The 24901-nt window shown below is 43.6% G+C and overlaps 1 protein-coding gene across 1 annotated transcript; it reads right to left on the bottom strand.

The window, feature by feature from the left end:
• Nucleotides 1-5556: 5556 nt before the first annotated feature.
• Nucleotides 5557-24280, bottom strand: pipox (pipecolic acid oxidase). The gene is made up of 8 exons (XM_053873539.1): nucleotides 24032-24280; nucleotides 20623-20771; nucleotides 14372-14585; nucleotides 13149-13331; nucleotides 10643-10795; nucleotides 10047-10196; nucleotides 9205-9280; nucleotides 5557-7416 (listed from the first exon to the last, which is right to left on the bottom strand). The coding sequence occupies exons 1-8, from the start codon at nucleotides 24140-24142 to the stop codon at nucleotides 7286-7288; spliced, it is 1167 nt and encodes a 388-aa protein (XP_053729514.1). The 5' UTR covers nucleotides 24143-24280; the 3' UTR covers nucleotides 5557-7285.
• Between the last annotated feature and the right edge of the window lie 621 nt (nucleotides 24281-24901).

Here is a 24901-nt window from a genome sequence, read left to right on the forward strand (position 1 = left end):
TGCACCGGGAACAGGTCTGATTTACTGCCGGCAATGCGAACCATGCTCCTGCTCCGGTCATACAGGGACCGGACAGCCCCTAGCAGAGGGCCCTGTACCCCATATTCCCGGAGCACTCCCCACAGGACATCGCGAGGGACGCGGTCGAACGCCTTCTCCAAATCCACAAAGCACATGTGGACTGGTTGGGCAAACTCCCATGAACCCTCGAGCACCCGATGGAGGGTATAGAGCTGGTCCAGTGTTCCACGGCCAGGACGAAAACCACACTGTTCCTCCTGGATCTGAGGTTCGACTATTGGCCGAAGTCTCCTCTCTAGTACCCTGGAATAGACCTTTCCAGGGAGGCTGAGGAGTGTGATCCCTCTATAGTTGGAACACACCCTCCGGTCCCCCTTCTTAAACAGGGGGACCACCACCCCGGTCTGCCAATCCAGAGGCACTGTCCTCGACTACCACGCGATGTTGCAGAGACGTGTCAGCCATGACAGCCCTACAACATCCAGGGATTTCAGATACTCAGGACGGATCTCGTCCACCCCCGGGGCCCTACCACCGAGGAGCTTACGAACAACCTCGGTGACTTCGGCCCGGGTGATGAGAGAGTCATCTGAGTCCTCAGTGCCCGCTTCCTGAATGGAAGACGTGACGGCGGGATTGAGGAGACCCTCGAAGTATTCTTTCCACCGCCCGACAACATCACCAGTCGAGGTCAGCAGTTTCCCCCCCGCACTGTAAACAGTACTGGTGAGGCACTGCTTCCCCCTTCTGAGGCGACGGACGGTTTGCCAGAATTTCTTCGAGGCTGACCAATAGTCCTCCTCCATGGCCTCTCCGAACTCCTCCCAGACCCGAGTTTTTGCCTCCAAGACTGCACGGGAAGCGGCACGCTTGGCCTGCCTGGTACAGGTCTGCTGCCTCAGGAGTCCCACAGGCCATCAAGACCCGATAGGACTCCTTCTTCAGCCTGACGGCATCCCTTACTTTCGGTGTCCACCACCGGGTTCGGGGATTGCCGCCACGACAGGCACCGGAGACCTTACGACCACAACTACGTGCAGCCGCATTGACAATTGAGGGTTAGAACATGGCCCACTCAGACTCCATGTCACCTACCTCCCTCGGGATCTGGGAGCAACTCTCCCGTAGGTGGGAGTTAAAGACGCCACTGACAGCGGGTTCCGCCAGGCGTTCCCAGCAGACCCTCACAATACGTTTGGGCCTGCCCGGTCTGACCGGCTTCCTCCCCTGCCAGCGGATCACACTCACCACCAGGTGGTGATCGGTTGACAGTTCTGCCCCTCTTTTCACCGAGTGTCCGAGACATGTGGCCGAAGGTCAGATGACACGACCACAAAGTCTATCATAGACCTGCAGCCAAGGGTGTCCTGGTGCCATGAGCACTTATGGACACCCTTGTGCTCAAACATGGTGTTCGTTATGGACAAACTGTGGGTGGCACAGAAATCCAGTAGTAGAACACCGCTCAGGTTCAGATCGGGGAGGCCGTTCTTCCCAATCACACCCCTCCAAGTCTTGCTGTCATTGCCTACGTGGGCGTTGAAGTCTCCCAGTAGAACAATGGAGTCCCTGGTTGGGGCACTTTCAAGTACCCCTCCCAGTGACTCCAAGAAAGCCGGGTAGTCTGCACTGCTGTTCGGCCCATAAGCCGCGACCGCCATGAGACACCTGTCCCCAACCCGTAGGCGTAGGGACGCAACCCTCTCGTTCACCGGGGTGAACCCCAACACGAAGCTGCAGAGCTGCGGGGCTATGAGCAAGCCTACGCCAGCCTGCCGCCTTTCCCCACGGACAACCCCAGAAAAGTAGAGGGTCCAGCCTTTCTCGAGGAGTTGGGTTCCAGAGCCCAGGCTGTGCGTGGAGGAGAGACCGACTATATCTAGCCGGTACCTCTCAACCTCCCGCACAAGTTTAGGCTCTTTCCCCCCCAGCGAAGTGACATTCCATGTTCCAAGAGCCAGAGAATGTCCACACGAACCAGGGCGTCGGGTCCCCCGACCTCGACTGCCACCTAGTTCTCTTTGCAACCAACCCCTATGACTCCCTCTGTGGGTGGTGGGTCCACAGGAGGGACGGCCCATGTCGTTCGTTCGGGCACAGGCCCGGCCACCAGGCGCTCGCATTCGAGCCCCAACCCCAGGCCTGGCTCCAGGGTGGGGCCCCGGCTGCGCCATGCCAGGCGACGTCACGGTCCTTGATGTAGTTGTGTTGTTTTCATCGGGGCTTCTGAACTGCTCTTAGTCTGACCCGTCACCTAGGACCTGTTTGCCATGGGAGACCCTACCAGGGGCATAACGCCCCCGACAACATAGCTCCTAGGATCATTCAAGGTACACAAACTCCCCCACCATGATAAGATTGCAGTTCCCTTGTCACAAAATTTAGCCATACAAGTGTTAAATATGATATAACCTCAGAGGTTTTCTTGGACCGAAGATCTGTGGCACCAACTGCTGCATCCACCAGTGAAATAGAAAAAGAAAAAAGTCATTGGGAAAGAATATTTACAAAAGATGAACAGTAATGTATCTGTGGTTTATGAAAGCAAAGAGGAATCTATTTCAATGTGTCCCCAGTCTCTCCTGTCCACATGAGCAAACCGTCTTGTCGCCGAACTTCTCTGTGTTCCTCTCATATACTGGTTTCTCATCTCGTCCTTCCCAGTCTCTCCCAATGACAATCTGGTCATCTTCAACTCTGCCACTTCCGACTTCCCTTTCACTCTGCTATTCTTGATCACAGATCTCTGCAGACAACCGTCCTCACCTGCTGTTCTTTATGTAGTGGATGGGTGAGCGGGTCAGGGACACCAGAGACAAAGAGGCGATTGTAGATGGTGTTGAGAAGATTTTGTTTCCTTTATTTCTTTTTTCTCTCAGTAGCCTTAACTGCAGAGCAGACAGCAAAGACTCTCATTTCCAACAAAAGTAACAAAATAGCATACTTCACAGACAGTCAAACACACAGCTATTAAGTGAATACAAAATATATTTCCATGTGAACAAACAACTCTAAATAGACCACGAAACACTCAACATGTACCCGGTTTCTAAACGTGGCAGATGCAGAGCAACAGCCGACACTGAAGGTTTGCTACGGTTAGTCACACTGAAGAAACATGAGAAGAAACCCCAACAAACATAAACATTCTCAAGAGCCTTGCCTTGAGACCGGGTTGTTGAAGGGAGGTTTCTCAAAGTGTGTATGGTAGGGTCAGCCACTATTTTGTGTCCTGAGATCAAGGACAAATTTGAATAAATCAGCTTATCACGAAGTGACAGTGACTCGCCACGTTGAGCTGATTGACGAAGATTTTGTGATCCAGCCAGAGAAACAAGCGGAACCATTTACTTTATATTCATTAGCATTGGATGAAAGTGGTGACATAAAGGACTTCATTTATAATGAAGGAGTTTTAGAAAACCTTAAAGGGGAAAACAAGGGGAGAGGACTTGTTTGACAGCATGTCGGCACTCGTGGAAAGGCACAAGCTACCATGGAGTATGCTACGGATCACCTGACTGGAAAAAAACCTGGCTCAAAAGAGGATAACCCTGAGCAGAAGGTCATCTTCCAATATTGCACAATCCAGCAGGAAGCACTGTGTACATCTGTATTGCAACTTAGCCACATAATGAAGGCAAAGATCAGTTTGTGCATGAAATGTACACAAACGTCAGAGCCTATAAAACCAAGCTAGCCTTATTCACAAAGCCAATGTCAAGAAAGTAATTTGCTCATTTCCCATGCGCTGGCAAAACGTGAAAGAATACAGGCAGTCAGCACCCCACATATCCTCACTGTTCCCACTGAATGTAATAATGCCTTTTTCATGTTAATCTTTGATATGTACACAACTGTTGCTGTAAAGCCAATGGGGCCCCTGAGCCAAAATGTTTGCCCACCCCTGCTCTTGAGGCTTTGCTATTGGATATTTCCCTGGAACCCTGTTCCTGCCCCAAGCAACCTACCCACGGACTCACCACCCAACCAGAGGTCAGTCTAGCCTACTGCTATAATAGGAGGGGTACCCAAGTGGCTCGTCACTCAATAATCCGCACAGAGGATGGTAGCTGGGTGACAAAGTCTAGAAGAATGATGGCTACATTTAGGTAACCTCACATTCTCCTCCAGTGTGCTCAGCCCTCCAGAGGCTTCAACCTCGGATATAACCCAACAGCAAATTGTACTCCCAGCTAGCTGTCAACTAGCGAGTGGTGAAAACCCCACCTGAGTGAGGAGACCAAGCCTCTGGATGCGAAAGGACCAGAATGGCATGAGGCCACACTCTCCAGCTCACTGGGATCTGTGGAGAGGTGGAAGACCAAAAGTAGACAAAAGAGACACTGACACTCCTACTCCAGAATAGACAAGAAAACTATGTTTCCACTGGTGGCCAGTGGGTCCCACAGGAGATCTGCTATGCGTAGCTAACTCCCAGCCCCTGAGCTTAACTTCTCAGGAGAGAAAGCTCACAGGATGCGACTGAGACGGGAAGCCTACATGGAGCTACAAGTCAAATCAAACCGATAAGCTCTGGCGAAGGTTGACGAAGAAGCCCAGGATGCTACTGCATCCTTTGCATCCGTACGTATGAATCGTGTGAGTACTCTAACCTGCAGACTCGTATGTCAAGCTGATGGCTGCTCTGAGCCAAGAGAAGTGATGCTGAGGGGATAAAGCAGATCCAGGCAAGCAGCCACTAGCAGGGTCTGGAGTGAATGAAGTACTGGACACTCCTCATGGAACAAGCCAAACAGGACACAAGGTGTGTCAAGAAGCCTGTGCAGTGTCCTCATTGTAGGAAAGATGGCAGATCAGAATTCTCTGAACACCTTTGGCAGCATAGTAGAGTGGAGAGTAGAGGGGGCTCTAGCATTCTTTATGGTGTGGGGTTCCTTCTGATGAAAAGAGCCTTCTTCTAGTCCTGACCCTGGACTTGCCACACTCTGAGAGGACAGCCCAGGACAGTTGAGGTCCTCAAGGCTCTGTGTGTTGGAACTAGGCACAGCATTGGAGTTCCCAATGCTTGCCCTCTAACAGTTGCACTAGTTTGGGGAACCAGGGGTTTTTGGGTGCACAGGGGCTACAATGAATGAGACATGGCCCTCCAAACTAGAGTAAGCAACAAGCAAACAGTGGGGAAGGCCGGGGTCTCTCTTCATGAGCTAGTGAGTCGACAAAATCAGAGGGAACATTGATGGTTCTGCCCTCTGACAAGCAGGGAGATCACTGTGTCCCCAAACCCGGTCTACGTCTGGTCCAGTGAACACTCTCACTGAACACTCATCCTGTTGAGCACCTCTGGACATGGCTGGCAAGTTCATGGGATTCTCTTCAGTGCAGGAACTGGGAGCCACAGCTCAGATAGTAGAGTCGGCCTGTGACTAAGAGGTGGCCGGTTTGATCCCCACTCCTGACGTGTTTGTGTGTCTATTAAGTGAAAAGCATTTAACTTGTGCCTTCATGTAAAAGTATGATGTGACAGAGAGCACACAAACACATAAACACACATAAATATATCTATGTTTACTTATGCACACGTTCCTGCTTCATCCAGATGAGAGGAGTGAAAGCGATCATAATAAGACTAAGACTATGTCTACTGTAACGTTCGACGGCTCTCTTATATATTTCGTCAACGAAAAGAAGACCAAGATAAATGCTGAGAAACGTTGAGACAAATGAAACATGAAATCATACATGAAGTAAGATGATCACCTTTATTTTTGATCAATTCCACAAAAAATCATTTTCAAATGAAAATGTCACAGAAGTTCTAAATCAAAGGATGACTTCATCTGTCCATTTTGGTTCATTTCTATTTGGATAACTCTCACAGTTTAACCTGATGTGGTTCAACTGCCTGACAGTGATTTGCAGTGTACCAATTTTGACAGATTTTCACAACTCTTGAATCACATAAAGGCCAAATGCAGAGATTTTTGAATGCATCATTTCCCATGGTTTGTTCTGAACGACGCATCATCTCTAAACCGGTTGGGGAGACAGCGCAGTTGTAGACAGCTGAAAACAGCAGGGCTAACCAACTGTCACAGAAAGACGACACCAGGATGCTTGGTGGCAACATGAGACAAGTTCTTATACACTTGTTGCAAATCTATTTGGAAATTGGCTTTTCAAAGCTGTGTTGTTCAAAAGGCCAACAGGCTTGTGGATGGACAAGTGCTTTCAAGAAGTTGGAGGTTTTTCCTTGGGCGTCCACGAGACACCACGATTGCTTGGCAAGCACCAAGGTAAGGAGGAGGTGCAAGATAGATGGCTGCAGCAAAACTGCTATACCTCAGTGTCCAACAGGTATCAAGCTCAGCATCATACATTATTTCCCTACTAGGAGATAATACCAGCCCATTGAAGACACCACCCGTTTAAAGTGTCCAAAGAAGGCACACTCTTCTAATGTTGAAATCAATTCCACATCGCACCGGCTCTTTTCAAATCCGTCAACATATTTCCATTGAGCAAAGTGTCCTTCAGACATTGTTCATGTCTCACAGCGAAGATTCCTTCAGCAACGTCCTAAGTTGTCACAGCTGTTCTAAGTCAAAGATGACTTCATTAGTCCATTTAAGGGCATTTCAACTTGGAAAACCCTCGGGTGGAGCCTCTGGATGGACAAATGCTTTCTGGAAGTCAAAGACTTTTCATGAGAGTCTCCGCAAAGGTTTGGCAAGCGCCAAGGTAAGGAGGGACATGCTTACGCTTCTACCACTTCCCCCAATGTATGTGGTATCAAGTGACATGGTCTTTTATCTGATGGCTCTGTGTCATATTGAATCATTAAAAAGAAACATACAATGCCCTGATACAATGGTACAGGGCACAAATGGGCCCTGAAGTACTATCAAAAGAGCAACTATCAAAAGATGATACGGCTGATGATCTGACAGAGGAGATGCTGAGATGATATTTTCAGGAATTTCACCAGAAAAGGACTTGTGAGAAACTCAAATCAGAGGACGAATTTGACTACGGCTGGTAGCCCAGTCTGCCTATAGGAACCTTTGGTGCTTAAATCCCAATGTTAAGGGAGAAAAAATCACAGAGAAGGAAAATGACAGATGCGACATTTCAGGCTAATCATTGAACGTGAGTCAGGACACAACTGCATCACGAGATCAAATATTTCCAAACCAGGGCTGCGTCCGCCTCTCCATCCTGGAAACAGCTGATATAAGCAAATCTAATGATGAATCATGATTTTGAAATTGTTTCTCAACTTAGCCTTGAAGTGATCTTAGCACTACAATGCTGCTTTGGTTGTAGCCAGGAAGCGGCGCAAGCGAAAAGGTGACAGGTCACAAGTAGGCGCTTCTCCCAGGCTGAGCTCACAAAGCAGCTTCCCAATGATTGGTCCAAACTTGAAGCCGTGGCCTGGAAGAGGACAAACCAGAAAGGGAAATCAGCACGGGACAGATGGGTCATACATCGTAGCTAAGCAGACCTGGAGCATGGACCGTGTGAAACACCACAGCAGTGATTTGAAACCATGATTCTGGTGTCACGTGGTAAGGCAAATGTCACTCAGCTCAGGATTGTAGCACTTGTGACTTGTGCTTTTTAATCTTTGAAGGCAAACCCTGAATCCATGGTGAGGCCCCTGTGTTAACACGGAAGCCATGGCAACCCTTATGAGCGAGGGCACAAATCATATGTATAGACAACTGATGGATCGCACCAACTAATATATTTCAGACTGAGTGAAAACACTGACAAATTTCTGTGCCAAATGACTCTTTTCAGATCACAAATGGTGCTTATCAACTTCTGATTCTTCACCAGCTCATAGGATGCATCAGAATGAGCCTAACATGGCACGTCATTCAATAGTGTTAGAATGAGGATATAGCGAGTATATAAGTTAAACACTTTTGAACAAGAAATATGTGTTTTAATAGACAAATAAAGTTGACCAACTCCTTTGTCCACAAAGTCTGTGTTCTTGAGTTGAAGCTGTAAGGCCTTATATAAACAATTTTCTTATGAAGCTGCTCCTCACATGTCCTACATAATGTTCAAATGTCATGTTCAAATGATTTGGATCACTTCGTGTGTTATGCTCTGATGTAGCTCTGATACTTAAGTTTAAGGCTGACACGTCTGGATATCCGCAGTAGAACATATTTAGTCCCGAGCTGCGTCCTAGAGTTGCAAGCTGACAGAGCGGTACATTGAATTAGAATGTTTACATCATTGATCTTGGGTCTAATCTAGGAAACTACTGGGAAAATTGAATGCAAAAGTACGAGGTATTTTGTATTTATGAATATTAAACATACAGACTCAATAAAAACAAGAGTGAATATCAACCAAATTCTCGTAAAGGCTGCATTAATACAAATATTGTTCTTTAGGAACGTGTTCAGGGCAATGAACTTGCACCAAGCACTTTCTGAGGACAGAAGCCTGAATATCGCCCACCAACTTCTTACCCGGCATTAAAAAGAAAAAAAAATGAGCCCCTTCCTCATGGAGAAATCAAAAAAAGAATTCACATCAGTTTTGTTTAAAATTTTTGTGCCTATGTGTTAATGTTAACTAATCTTTGTGTACATCTTGTGATGTTTGTATTAATACATATTTTTTTATACTTGTGTTTAATGTAAATAATGAACAACAACAGTAATAAAAACAGATTCAAATTAGTGTACAGTGTAGGAAATACTCTGATGTAGCATTCATATATGATTTTACCCCTCACCCTTGATGCTCCTTTTTGAGGGCGAAGGGGAAGACGCAAGCTTACTTTGCCTTTCAGTGGTAAAAGACAGACGTGAGCGCTGGACATTTTTTACCCACACTGTTCAGGTTCTTCTTGCCTCTGCAACGCAGCGCTTTGTGATCATGTTGTGGAACTCATAACGCACCCACCCATTAAAGTGTGTTTTGGCAACATCCCCTTTGAGAAAAAGAAGGCACTTTGTTACGATTCCATAAATTGGACGATGCTAGGGCTGCCATCAGTGATGGGTTCTGTGCTGGACAGAATCTGTCAGTTGATCCAGTGGAGGTGGTTTTCAGTCGTGTCAAGAGGCTCAATTAATGGAAGGAGGCTGTGGGGTACACCCAAAACATGGCACACCGAATCCATCTCCATATGCAGAAAAACAGTGCGATGATCAAATAAAAATGGAATGAATGAGTCATCAATGACATTTTTACCTGAGAATCCAGCACCAATCACAATATTGTGATAAGCAGGATGGTAGTCCAATATGAAGTGGCGATCTGGTGTCAACTGTACAAAGAAAACAAACAAACCATTAGGAATGATAGTAGCAATTTTCCTGTCATTTAGCGCTTGTGAAAATTGGGACACACTTGCACGCACGTTTGTCTTCCTATCTTAGTGAGGACCGTCAATGACATACATTGACATCACCCTATGCCCAGCATCTCCACCTAAACCCAACCATTTAAAACAAATAGGTAAGCTTAACCTTTACACTGAACCAAACTAAAACCCAATAATAACCCAGTTATTTTAATGTTTTAACCCTCAAACCGAGGCTTGACAAAGTGAGGACCGGCCAAAATGTCCTCACTCTGTAGATTAAAAACTCATACAGGTTCTCACAAAGATAGAAGTACAAGTACACACACACACACACACACACACACGCACACACACGCACACACACACACAGGTTTGTGTTGCTATCCCCATGGGGACATTGGGAGGTTTCTCATTGCCATAATGCTTTCCCCAGCCTCTCACCCTAAACACAACCATCCAAAACGAACAACCATGACTCTGAACCAAACTAAAACCTAATTATAATGACCCAGTTATTTTGAAGCTTTCATTATCAAATTGAGGTTTGGACCTGAGAAGACACGTACGCACACACCTGGAAAGAATTAGAAAGAGACTACTGCAAAATTGTCAGTATTTGTTATTTAATGAACACTTCCTTTTTATAATCTATAAAATGGAACATAAGTGTTCATATATATGAGAGAGAGAGAGAGAGAGAGAGAGTATATAGTATACATGTACTGACCGTATAGAGGCAGCTCTCAACCACTGCTGGCTCATGGTCAAGTCCAGGCATATAATGGCGGACGTACTGTCGAAGGATATTGATGTCATCCTTGTTTGTCTGCTTGTCTCTCCCATCTGGCTCAGTCGGGGCACCAATATGGTAGCAAATCTGTTCACACACACCCACACACATCACAATGTTCACACAGCAAACTTCACATCAGAAGCAGCAACAATGGACAAATGAAAAGGACCAATGTCATCAAGAGTGGGAAGGCAGTTGGCCAATATGACATCCTCACTCGGGGAAGCAAGACCATTCAATGCTGAAGGCTGATAGGATGCCTGACGAGTGAGGGAAAAATGACAAAAAATCACACGTCATTTTTATGAGACACACCAGGAGGTGTGGGAAAGGGTCTCTGCACCGAAGAGCTAGGACCACAGATCCACTGTTAGTCCTGAGGATGGTGATAGAGAAGTAGAGACAGGGTCAGAAGGAGTTGTTTTTGTCAAGCTGGAGAAAGTCTAACATGATCATTTTTGGCTTTTTTGTGTGTCTTTGCATTTTATTTTATTTTGTTCCACCCATAATGAGGAGCAATAGTTAGATACCTTGACTAGTCCAGGGTACTCATTAGAAGGAAGTCCGTAGATGTGTTCATTGTTATGCTCTCCCTCGGTCAGCAGGAAACATGGGAAACGTTTCTTCACATTGTGGGAATCAGGAACTTTTTCTCTCCAGTAGCACACATTGATTTTATGCACCTGTGTAGAAAGACAGGAATTGTGAAGTTTTAACTTAAACCTTTTAGGACTAACTATGATATGCATACTGATATTTTTTTCTTTGGGATGCATCAAAATGAAAATTCTTGGTCAAAACCAAAAACTGAAAATGACAGAACCAAGGAGGAAAAACGAAGCAAACAAAACATCCTAAAAACACCCTAAAAACTCTTGAAGTCTCAAATAATATATCAAAAAGACATGTATATGTAGAAAATTAAGTTTAATTCAAAAGGAAATGCTTTGTTGTCCAAGTGTATATATATACCTGCATTTTTACTTTGATTTGCAGGAATTATATGTCAAACAAGTGCAACTGCTGACAGATATAACAATGAAAATATGAGAACAGTACAACACCGGTCATTTTTTCTGTGGTATGACTGCAATGCCTTTTGTGTAGGGAAGCATATAACATGTATTAATAGAACAGAAGTTATAATCAGATAACTGTTTCTCCGCGGCATTCAGTGATACCCTACAATATCTCGCCGCTCCCATATCTGCCTCTTATCCAAGCAGTCCATCTTTTCATGTGTTCGGCTGATGATGAGTTATGTGTTGTCCGTTGGGTTTCGACGTTTCTACTTCTTTTTAATAGGTTTCCTCACGTGAGAGTTCACCTTTAAAAACTGTTAAATTGACTTTTCGGATTGGGTGGCGGTTTTCATTTACCACAACTATTTTTACTTGTGGTGGAAGACGGTTCGAGAAAGGTGTCACACTGGCATGCATCACTCTGGGACAGGTGAGAATAGACATACTAGTATCCCTACTAAAAAACCTTACTACTAGTGTCAAATATCAAACTACCCTTTCAACTTGACCACACCACAGCAGTGACCTTCAAAAAACAGAGTCTCATCCTATTTTAGCAAGGTTGCGACGCAGCACAGAGGCAGCGGCGTGGATTAGATGCAAGTGCCTGATGACTTTCTATTATTCAGTTTTAGACATTTTCCATAACTGAAAGTGTGCCGCCACTACATTTGATGCAACTTTGGGAAAGGAGCAAGTAACATGGACTAGAGCAGTCAGAGCAGGAGGTGTGGGTGGTCTCTTCATTGCAGAAGCGAACGAATCAAGCACGTTTTCCTGTGACTCTTTCTGCAGCATGGCATCATTGACTCTTGGTCTTTATCTAAGAGCCTCCTAGGGTTCTCCTCTTTCCTCTTCTGTCCTCTCGTCATCATTGCCTGACCGGGACTTTGAACATGGAGAAGAGGTCTTGGCCAGAGCTTCCCCGGTGCTGTTGGTTGGGAGGCAGACCACATGGCTGTAAAAGTTTTTCAGAGCTATGGAGTGTGACATCGAACCATTTTCATCGTGGATTTTTCAAGAAATGCTACAGATGGTCAACTATGAAGCTTGCTAGCACGTTTTAGCCTCCAATAATTCCAGAATTTCAAGTCCAATCCCATTTCCTTCCGTTTTCAGTGCCATCATCATTGATGGCACTGAAAAGTGTCCCCAATTAAAATGGGCCACCACTGTATGAAAATTAGCATAGTCAATTTAGCAAAGCTAGGTCATAAGCTGACAATTCTACCCTGCAAACTATTTCCATTGAAGACATTGCTGGTTCTAGCTGCTGGGTTGTCAGTTGTATTGATTGTTTGTTTACCTTAGACTCAGAAATGAGAAGAACAAATGCAGAAGAACAGCAGACATCTGCTGTTCACTTTGACTTGTCTCAGGTATGTTCCTAAGTTGAAATATTGTGACATTGTGCTCATCTCAGTAGTTGGTAATTTAATGCGGACATTAACATTAGAAAAAATCGAGCTGGCTAACATTGCCAGTCATTTATGGGACTTTTAATCTTCCACTCAACGCTCGGTCCCCATATGTATGTGCAAGTGAGAGACCTTCAGTGGGTAATTGTCAACTATTGTGGTCCAGGTCGGACCATTAACTGTGAATTTAATGGAATTTTACCAGGATGGGTTGAGGACTTGCAGCCAGGGCTTGCATCCGACCAATCCACTGTGGCGATAATAAATTTGTCCTTGTATCCCAAATTGAGTCAGACAGAATTTCCTCCTACTGTTTTCAAAACGGTTGTGTTGAGCAGGTCTCATTCAAGAGCTCTGGTAATTTATCAATTATATCACCATTGAAAAGGAATGCTTGAACTTCCACTGACTGGCAAACAAACACACCGATGTGTTTCCCGATCCACAATACAGATGTTCCTGAAGAGTTCATTCTGACTAGAATAAAGAGTGTTTAAATGTTTTACCTGTTTCACAAATTAACTCACTGTAACATTGCTGATAACTAAATGTCATCACAAGAATGCATGAATGCACCCTGTTTTATCTTTAACTACCTCCAGAGGAAGCTGCAGGCCAGTGTAGGACAGCAGTCTGTTGGCCCAGGGTCCAGCAGTGATCACCAAACTCTTGGCATGATAAACACCAGCAGAAGTTGTGACGGTCACCAGAGCTCCAGGTTGGATGTTCTTCACTTCCTCGTTGTCTCTCAAGATGCCTCCATGCTTCTGAAACTGTGTCTGGACATGAGAGCACAATATATTCACTCAGCCATTCATGTGTAGGTGTCACTGTCAATGGCTAGAAAGCTTAAGGTTAGTTCCAGCATGAGCTTTCATCTTTCTCCTGTCTTATTCCATATCACATGAGGTCACTTAATTCCCAGATTAACTCACGTTTTAGAGCTAGTCACACACGAAACCTATGGAACCACCCATAAGACCACCAAGAATGCTCAGCAGCACCGCATCAACTGAAAACACTTGGATATTGCATTTAATAAAAGAGATTTAAGAAGCAGTACAGAAAAGATGTACTGATTTTTGAGCATCTTTTAAAATGGCATTGAACCTCTATTGAACACAGTATGGGTATGTTTGCACAAAACTCAATTCAATACAACTTCAAAATATTCACACAACAAAATGTGCATAAGGCCATTGGTCTAATAAGGAAATCAAAGCAATGAAGGCTGAGGCTGTTTTTTGTGATGTAATTAAAATGATAGATTGGGAAGAACTTTATAAGCAATAACGTCAAAATAGTTCGAACATCACCATGTTGAGGGACATACTGCATCATGGAGAGGAGGACATCTGAAACATATGCATGAGTCAGGAAAGTTCCATTTGGAAATTGACAGCTCCTTCATCCTGCAGCATCAGACAGGAAAACCCCAAGGCAGCAACTTCAATAATGTTTTCTGTGACGGCTGCCCTTATATTCCAGGTTGAGCACCAGCCTTCCAAAATGTCACGGAAAATTTACTTCTTTTAAGAACTAATTAACCCTTCATACTCCGATCCATATGACTTAGCGTAGTTAGTTTTGACACCAGAGGGTGTAAACGGTTACCGGCAGAAACTGACAGTACATACATGAAAACACCTGCCTAAACCCCTTTAAGGAACTGCAACTTTTTTTTATTTCTTTAACTCATATGACTAGTTTACAGATAAAAAATTACCACGAGTGAAATTCTACAAATATATGAAAATTTTGATTTTTCTTTTCAAATGTAGATTGATGCCAAGTTGAAAAGTTAATACATAATCAGTACCTGGACTGTTCTGAGAACTCTGTCAGCAAACAGGACTCCAGCTGTGATGTCCACAATTGCACCGTGTCCATCAGCGAACTTGATCTGGGGGATGTGCTGGCTGAAGTTTTCATGTGTCAGGACCATGCTTGGGACCTTTTGCCTCAGCAGGGTCCCCTTGAACTGCTGGTATGACTCACTGTTCTCTGGTCCCATCACCAGCAGCCCCGTTTGTCTGTGAAGGAATATGCTGTGTTAGTGTTTCAGCATCAACATTAAGGCTCTATATTGGCTCTTTAATAACTTTTTGTCATATGTATCAGTCGGCCACAATGATTAATACATTTAACAGAAAATACCAAATATAAGAGAATAAATGAATGAATTAATTACAGACCATAATTATTTAATAGATTTTTTAATCACTTGACAGATATTAACATTAAAATGTAATTCCATTAGAGTCACAGGATAGGATTGGCTCGCTGCTTTTTGACTTAGATTTTTTATTCTATTCCTTGTTTTACTTAAATGCGAGCTAAACTTTATCTGCGGTATGTTGACATGGCGGCGGCACCAATGAAAACGACTGGACGCAACAAACTTAACACTTAGAGAAGCCGGGAACATGAACATATTCAAAACTAGGGATACAACGAAATGAAAATTTGTGGCCAAAGTCGAATAAAACTTAAAATGCTTGGCTGACTACCAAATAATACTGAATATCCAATGTGACCAGGTGTTTTTTTTTTTTTTTTAAATATTGTATAATGGTCTATAGGCAGCAGGAACGTGGGACTACCTTCACATGTAGATCCCGGACAACACCTTTGGAGTCAGGATTGATAACTTGCATGCCAATGTGGACTCTCACTGTGTTCATCACAGGTGGAAAATCTCACACCACTTTTGACAACCTTCAACTCCTGCTCTTCAGCCAGGGTCATGTCCCTGCCACCAGTATGACAGCTTATTTCAATTGTATTTGCTGAGTAGCAGCAGGGGTCTTGAACTCAAACCAAAACCAAAGACTGCCAGAGTTAGTGTTACCTTATCTTTCATATGCTAATGTTGTCATGGCATATGTCAGTGTGAGGCAGAGTAGCTGAGCTCCCTACACAAAGACTGGTTTATGGAGTCATATGTGGTGACAAATTACAGTGATTATTGGGCATTAACTGGAAATTTTTGGAAAAAGGAAATGGGGTCCTGATTATTCTAGTAAATGCACCAGATTAGTGGGTTCCTGGCAGAGTGTGTATAGTTCACATCTTGGGCTCAAAAGTTGGGGTCAGTTGCCATGCAGACTAATCTCCTGGCTGCTCAGACCCTGGACACCATCTTTTGACTGGATTGGTTGACTTCATCTTATCCGCAATTTTATCTCAAATACTCCTTTAGAGTGGGGCTCAGCCACTCTGCCACACAGTTAGCAGACTTAGTTTGAACACGTTTGCTGAATTCCGCATTTAAGCAACGTCATTCAACTTTGTTAGGAAGTAGCTCTTTTCTCATTTACTTGCAGCTTTGAGCAGGCTCCACAACACTCAACATGACCCAAACAACAAATCTGATGCTCAAACAAGGTGAGAAAACAGTAGTCATTCGTACTGCTGAGCATCTTTGTCAATAAGGATGCCAACCTTATTGTCAAGCCAGCCCATACTCTTCCGGGAGACTTTTGGCAACTGGAAAAAATGTGTCGGGCAAGCTCCGCTGGCAGCTTTGTGACAAATTCATTGTTGCTCCTTTAAATGCAACTGTCACAAATTTAGTCAACTCACTATTTAGGCACTAACGTGTATGATGCTCTGTTCTGCCCTTCTGAGATGAATTCTCAATTATTATGATTATTATGATTATTTTTATTATATTATATTATATTATATTATATTATATTATATTATATTATATTATATTATATTATATTATATTATATTATATTATATTATATTATATTATATTATTCAATTATTAGAGTGTCGAACGACTGTCTCCGACACTCGGACCATCAACATTGGGTCTCCTCAGGGCTGTGTTCTCTCTCCATGGCTCTTCTTCCTGTACACTAACTGCTGTACCTCCAGCCACGAGTCCGTGAAGCTGATCAAGTTTGAGGATGACACCACCATCATCGGGCTCATCTCAGATGGAGATGAGTCGGCTTACAGGAGGGAGGTGGAGCGGCTGGTGTCTTGGTGCAGCCACAACAACCTGGAGCTGAACGCCCAGAAGACAGTGGCGATGGTCATAGACTTCAGGAGAGTAACTGTTTCTATGTCCCCTCTCATGTTGGCTGGTTTACCCATTCCTATTGTGGCTCCTTCTGCTTCCTAGGAACCTCCATCACTGAGCCAACCATTAGGTCCCTCATCAGGAAGCTACGACTGCCGACGAAGTTGCTGGTGGAGTTCTACAAGGCCATCATCCAGTCCATCCTCGCCTCCTCTATCACCGTCTGGTACAACAGTGCCACCTCCAGGGACAAGAGCCGACTGCAGCGCATCGTACGTTCTGCTGAGAAGGTGATCGGTTGCAGCCTGCCACCTCTTCAGGACCTGTATGTCTCCAGGACCCAGAAATGTGCAGGTCGGATCAGAGCCGACCCTTCTTACCCTGGACATGGACTGTTTGTTCCTCTTCCCTCTGGCTGGAGGCTACGGTCAATCCAGACCAGAACCTCCCATCACAGGAACAGCTTCTTCCCCTCAGACTGTTGAATTCGTGAACAGCCTTGTTGTTATTTTATTTAATTAATTTATTTATTGTTATTTTACTTTATTTTATTTTATTTTATTATTTATTTACTTTTTGACTGCACGTTATTCCAAAACACTTTCCTAGTTAGTGGGCTCCCCACTGACCATGGCAATAAATTTGATTCTGATTCTGATTCTGTTTTGCAACAGCCCTCTCCCATCTGGATGAACTTCCAGGCATGGTTTGCACGGTCCCAGCTTTCAACACATCAGCACAGGGGACTGACTGACTGATGACTTTCCTGGTTTAGTCTGGTCTGGTCTTTAGTGGCTCATCACTTAAGTCATCAATCTGCTCTTGAATAGCTTCCAGGCTTTTAAGGAACGTGAGAAGGTATTGGAACTGTTGGGCTAGTGTCAAATAATTTCCTTTTCTGCAGCATGAAGTCACATTTTAGGAGACACTTTAGGAGATTAAAAATTTGCTCTCAATTGACTTGATGACCAGGGGATTCTGAATGAGGACAATTATTTTTCTCGATTGATGAGATGTGATTGCCTGGGTGTTTTGTCGTATTTCTACAATCTCAATGGCAATGTTAGTTGTATTAACATGAGGTTTCCTCCAAACAAATGGTACCTGCCGTGGTGTGGCGATCTTTAACAATTTCCTCATCAATGCTTTCAATGAGCTGGAGCTGGCCTTCCCAATCTCTCCTCCAGTAGTTATGACTTTCGTCATAACCCAGTAAACTTTGGCAGGTAGATTGGCTTCAGTTTAATGGCCGGGCTTGAGAAGCTGACCAGCGATTTTTACAGTCTCTCAAAGTCTTCCCAGGTTTAGCCTGAATGAAGTCAGGCTAAAGTGTAAGTTCTTGGCTCTGACCATGAAACACCTTCTGCTAGCAGGAGGTGCTCAACCTTTCCACTTTAGTGTGATATCTCTTGCTCTTTCCACTCAACTACTCAAGTGCTCTATTAAAATAATCAATGGCTTCTATATTTTCACTGGGTTCAAGAGTCAGCACTCTGTCAGTCTCTGTCTCTGCATGCGCTCTCATCTCCGTAGATGGCCCACAAGGTACTTGAGGTCTGCTTGTTTTTTTCTCATTTGGTAGCAGTTTTCTCCAAGGAGGCCTTTTGCCCCACACTTAGAGCTTTTCCGTTCCATTCAGCTCGACTTTCTGCCATGCCAACTGGTTTTTCAAAGTTAAGTGGCTTCCTTTTGTTTGTTTTCTCATTACTGGGTCAAAAATGTCCTGCCAGTGAAACACTAATGCAACTTGTAAATATACAAAAATAAATCCCTCTGCACCTCTTGCGTCATTTACGTGTGTAACAGTACTTCTAGGCTCTGACATGCAGCAGACAATAGAACCTCATACATCATCAGTGAGGCCTACCTTATTGAGAAGGAATTTCAAATTGTGCATGTGCACATGCTACGAGGCATCAGCATACATTGAACATTTCATCCAAATGCTTTTCATTCAAAAATAATGTCTAGTTATTGTTTTGTAATGTTTAGAATGTAATTATATAACTCAAATGTTTTCTGCGTTTTCTTCCTCCTGCTGTTTCTGCAGGATTTTGTGTGTTTGGCAGGGTCAGCGGTGAGGTGGAGGTGTACCAAATGAAGGTGGTGTACACAGGGTTTCAGCTAGGAAGGCGTCTGGCTGTCCTAGAGACATGAAAAAATGGACGTCCACTTTTTCTCAGCAGGACGCCCTAAATATCTGATTATTAGTGCCTACATTAATGTCCTACTTGTAGAGTCATCACAGTGAATTCCATAAAAACAGTGTTCCACCTAGTGAGTCGCCACAATCGCGGCATGGAAGTACGCTGTGATTGATGGGATGTCTGATGTCTGATGGCGGAAGAAAGTGCAGATAAGTTCCAAACTTTAAACAATCAATGAACTAAATCATAGCTTTTTCATTGAGAGTATTTTGGCTTGTCTTTTGGTACGAAGCTTGCTCCCCCCGCTCCTCCCACTCTGCAGTGCCGTGCAAGTTGCGCTGGGGAGCATTGCAGTTGGCTGCACAGCACACTGCGCTCGCCGAATGCAACTGTAGGCTTATCTTGCATAAATATATAAAAGAACATGAACAAAACTACATACACTTTGCCTGTAGTAAGGGAAAGAATCATGATAAAAATGTTTTTTAATATATTAATTAATCAGGGTCAGTCTAGTAAAACAAATGTTCACACAGTTCACAATCTTTTTTTTAATAAAATAAGTTCTTAAGTCAGTTGTTGACATGCGGTGTTGCGAGGTGAATGGGGTGGGGGCGGGGTTATGGGTTAGAGGCGGGGCTTTGGCGCCTTGTTTCGAAATCCTGGGTAAAAGCCTGGGCATACGCAGTTTTTTTGTGCATGCACACTTATAAATGAAGACCCTGCAGGTGATACATCATCATACCTCCCCTGTGTCATCTAAGTATGATCCGGATTCAGCAAATCATTCACCTTCTGTCATCACCAGACCATTATGCAGTGATGGGGGGATTGTGACACAATTGCACACACATAAAGAGTAAACGCCTAAATAATTTCAAATGAAAAATGGAGATTGGTCGGCAAATCAGGTTCAGAAGGGGCGGATTTGGAGTAGCACTACCGCACTGTTGTGTGTAAGAGAGAGCTGAGCCAAAAGGACAGAACGAGATGCCAGACACAAACGGCTAGAATGAGTAATATGCGCAAGTGACTAGTGTCTCCTTTAGAGATAAGGACAGGAGTTCTGTCCGTCAGGAGAGGCTCGGAGTATTGAGTAAGCCTGCACGATTCTGGCAAAAATTTTTTTAGCTAAGAATTGATATCACCATTCTCTGCTATAACTTTTTTCCTCATGAAATCTGAAGTTTATTGCACACATAAACAATGACAAAACAAAGCACTAAACATATGACGTTTGAGGTTCTGATAAAGATTTGTGGTAGGGATGCTCCGATCAGGGTTTTTACTACCAATCAACGGTACCAATCACATGGATTCATGATGAATTTGGCCGCTTGTATCAGGACTCCAAGACATAGAGCACGGCATTTATGAAAGTTTCCACGCCGGACCTTTTCCAAAGTTGGGAGCGTAAAACTCACGAAGGAAAGTTGCATGTTTGGCAGTTTAGAGTGTCCCCAGGACGCCCAGATGGCTCTTTAGCTAAAACCCTGCTTCAGCGTCTGGGCCAATCGTCCTGGTGTGGCGTTCCCGCAGGAATCCAAGGACAAGGCCTAGCTAACCAATGGTCGTATGATTTTCTGTCTCAATTGTCTGTCTCAGTTCTCTTACAGTGCAAAGGAACTTCCCTGTTCATGCTGAAGGCCTAAGGCAGAATTCACAGTAGCTACAGTAGCTGAAATATGATGGATTATTAACTCTCCCATAGTGTCCTCCACTATCAGAGGAGCAATCACATGAATGAAGAACAGATGATGAAGTTTGTATGTATCATTCAATTGCAAAAAGCAGAGGTTACTATGCATTGTCTGGCTACTCTTGAATTAAACAAATTTGTTTTTGTACCAATGTTTTTTTGTTTTCTTCTCCTGACTGATTGCTTACCTGTACAGTTTGACGCCAGCTTCCCTCTCTAACTCAGCCCACAAATCGTAGCACTCCTCCATCATTTTGGAGTAGAAGTCTTGCTCATAGGCCTTGCGGATGATGCGGGACTGTCCATGGGAGCTACCTCTTGTGTGGGGTAGAATGAACTGTCGGGGACAGAAAGGGTTATCTTAAAAAATTACACACATTTTGTATGCATCATCGCAAATCTTGTCAACTGCATACAACATTGCATTATAGAGATAGATCAAGTATGCTGCAGTAATTCAATTCTCTCCCCAAAACAACATGGCTGTAACAAGAACAAAAAAAAATTTCAACTTTGAACTGAAAAATAGAATTAAATGTGCTCATTAAAAAAAAAAAACAAGCACATGGAAATGCAAAGAATATGTACATGAGTGCTTCAGATTACATCTGCTAAATATACTGTGAAGGCTTTTTCTAAAATAAAACATAAATATAAATATACATAAATATTAATATTTTTGGTTTAAGGAAAGCTGTCAGTACAATAATAAACAAAATATTGAACAAATATTAATCTGACATATATATTTTTTTAATTAGGGAGGATTTCGGATGTGTGTGTTCTTGTGTTGTATATGTCTCCAAGTGTCAAATAAGAAAGGGAGACAATACCAGGCAAAAAGCTAGTGCTCTTTGCCTCTACAAAGGTGAGTCTCATCATCTGCTGAGATAAGTTCTGTTTGAAGTTCTGTTTTCAGTATGTGAGAGAGCTGTTGCTACTCACAATAGATCTTCACTTTTCAGCTGGGTTTAACAGGAACAATGAGACATGGCACCGATCTGGTGGAGATTATCTAAGTATTTATTAGGACGATAATCACAATAATTATGATTCATATCATAATCAAATGATGTGTAAACAGAGGGCCGCACTCTCTCGCTGATAGACACATCTTTGTGCGGAGGGGCTCACTCTGTGTAGCAGGCTCACTGTGCCGTCCACAGCAGCTTCCCATCAGGGAACTTTCACAAGGACGAGGTGTGGTGCAGCTTGTGGGTGCATCGGCAGCTGGGGAGAAGGGTGGTTGGCTAAATGATTTTTTTTAATGCTGATTAATGACATAATCGTAATCCTGGTAATAATTTGACTAATGGACCAGCCTTAGTACATATTGTTGGGTCGGAAATGATCAAAGTCATCGACTAGCTAACTCAAGTAGGTAGCAATAGCTTCACTTCAAGGGGGATATGTTGGATTTAATGAAGACTAAAACAGCTGGAATCAAGGCATTGCTGTTGCAACTTAGTTGTTTGCCAGTTTATGATAGAGCATTAGGTTAGGGTTAGCTCATCACAAAATTTCTTGTGTTTTGACCACTCATCCACAGTGAAAAGAGTTACGTCTCCACGACCGCCACACATAGACTCAATCACGCGATCGACTCACTGATGTGGGTGTGCAACGGAACTTCATAAATTGGCTTAAGCACAGCATGCGCATACATTTGAAAGCCTTGTTTAGCATGATGAAATATGGTACCGTGACTACGGCAGTAGACATAGTTCACTTTGGTTCTGATTATTATTCTGAACACATAGAATGATTATAATTTCATGAGTTCATTATTTTATTTCTGCAAATAAAAGTTTGAACATTTTTTGTTTGTTCTTCCAGTAAATGATTTCGCAGCAAAAGCACCATGCATAATGTCAGCAAACTGAGTTGAACAAATAGACAGCTTAATTTTATTGCAGAGATTAATTATAATATGCAACAAAACTGTAGAAATAGGTGCACTGATAACTGTTTTCAACAAGGAAAACGCCACATCCGTGACAAAAACATATGTCTGTGGTCCTCTGCAGTCAGCTCCAGGTAGTGGGCTGTCACACCAACACAGAAGCTGGTGATGGTCCTGAATGAGTCTCCTGTTGCAAGATATCTGCAAAATATCCATTGACAAGTTTCAAAGAAATTACAACTACTGTTGTACTTTAAATCCAATCCATATTAGATATACTATAAACATGTCAGTGAACATTATTTCATATTGACATGCTTACCGAAGACAGACAGGTATTTGGCCAGTGATCTGGGACAACAGGTCGTCAAACTGGCTGTGGTTCAGGTGGAAGTACCACGGGAAGTGGTCGTCATCGAGGAGAAGGTATTGCATGAACCCAGAGCTGTCACTTTTTTGACTTTTTTTTAATAAGTAGAGGACTGTGATAGTTCGAGCACCTACTCCGCCATCTCAATTCCATGGTCTGAAACAATTTGGGACATGGCCCCAGTGATTGACCAACATTTGGTGACGGGTTTGAAAATGTCAAATGCCATGACCAATCATGACTGAACTCAACAGTCAACTGCAGACAACTGGTGCTACAGTCAGAGTATTGCACAGTATTTTAAAATTAATGTGTTAGGATGAGAGATAAGGCTCATTTGCGTGATTTGCATGCTGCAAACCTGCTCATCAATTGTTTTTTTTTTGTCATAGTTTGAGCGTGGTTGACCTCTGCTGCAAGGGGCTGCTTAAATGTTGCAGTGAAGATGGTTGTAGTGATGCCTCCTTTTAGCTCCTGTCATTGTGACATTGCCTCAAATGGTCTATAGTTAATGTGTTGACCTGTGCACACTTTTTAATCCACAGACCACGTGCATGGCGAATCCAGAAGAGCGGTCCATGCGGATCACGGATCCGTTGAACCTCAATTTGAGGATGAAGACTTCAAAATAACTATGTAATTAGAATTAGGTTTAAGTTCAGAGTCATGGCTAAGGTTAGACATTTGTTTTGTTTAGGTGTGCTGGAGAAAGCATTATGGCAATGAGAAACCTCGCAATGGCCCCACAAGGATAGAAATACAAACATGCGTTGTGCATCTCTGTGATGAAGTGAAGCTTTTGGATTATGCCGCTCATATGACTAAAATCAAACACGGAACTTTCATTCTTTCATGTGTCAATCCTTTCTCCACTTGGACTTGCAAAAACAACTGACATGAGTTAAGAGCCAATGAGGTTTTTCCCAGCATGTCTTGCTGTCACGCCTTGTCAATGCTGCTCTGGTGTGCGCATGCGTGTGCGTGGGAATGGTTAACCATGAACCAGGACTCTGAACCAAACACAAACACAACAAATAGGGTGTTGCGCTGTGCAGGGAAGAGCGTTAAAATTCCATGAAATACGCCTTTTAAAGCACCAGTACTTGACGGAGCGCAGAGGTTTTTCAGGGCTCATGAACGTGAGACCGCTGGTTCCGCGGCAGCAGGCTGTCACCAGCTGTCCGGTCCGAGCGTGACATTCAGAACGTTATATCACTACTGCAGTGCTCTCTGTCTCGAAGTCCCGCTACAAGCGGCCGGTATCACACTAATACATACAGAAAGAGTTATATATAGTTTATGTCTTCTTGTTCAAAAAGTTCACCTGGTCCAACAGAAGCGTCCGCTTGTTCCTTTTTGCGAGCTGGTAGGCAGTGAAGGATCCTTGGACACCTGCCCCGACCACCACACAGTCGTATGTTGCGCCGCCAGACATGCTCGATGCTGAGCTTTAGTCACTACCACACTCAATAGTAAGTCTTCCAGTTAATAGACGTGGACGAGAATTGCGCAGCCGCAGGTGGGCGGTGCAATCTTTTTTCCCCCAGTGAACCAGAACAGCATTGGCAAGTTGTGACAGCAAGACATGCTGGGAAAAAACAGTGGACCGAGAGACCTGGTTGCCGTCCTGCTGACTGCATAAAGTCGGCGGAGGAGGAGCAAAACGAACAAACCAAAAAATTATCTTCACTCATCGTCACTAACTGTATACTCGAGGGGAGCCACTTTTATCTGTAAAATAATCATTAAAAAATGAGCAACTAAAATAGAAACGTAACGTAACAACGTCTTTGTGGCACCATCTTGTGGTAACTACCTATAACTGCAAGTTATTTTTTCAACGTTTTGAATCTTTTCAATTTACATGAGAATTACAAGTGGACTAAACAGCTGCTTCAGTCATACTCTGAAATAAGACTCTTGTGTCACATTACAGAGCAAGTGGTTTTGCTGTACAAATATCGCACAGAATACTTGAGAACACTTGGAACAAAGTTTCAATTCAATAATAATCAAGACAATGCACAAATTATTTTTTTTATTCTGAGCCTCTCATTCATTCATTTCAAATGAAGTAAAGACTGTGAACTCCGAAAGAGACAACAGTAAAGTTAGCAAGTTAGTTAAATCCTCATGTGCAAAAATGGGCCGAATCCACAAATATGTTCTGTACCTTTGTAGTTCACGGCAGACT

This window comes from Synchiropus splendidus, chromosome 8 (assembly GCF_027744825.2).
Source record: "Synchiropus splendidus isolate RoL2022-P1 chromosome 8, RoL_Sspl_1.0, whole genome shotgun sequence".
Classification (NCBI taxonomy): domain Eukaryota; kingdom Metazoa; phylum Chordata; class Actinopteri; order Syngnathiformes; family Callionymidae; genus Synchiropus; species Synchiropus splendidus.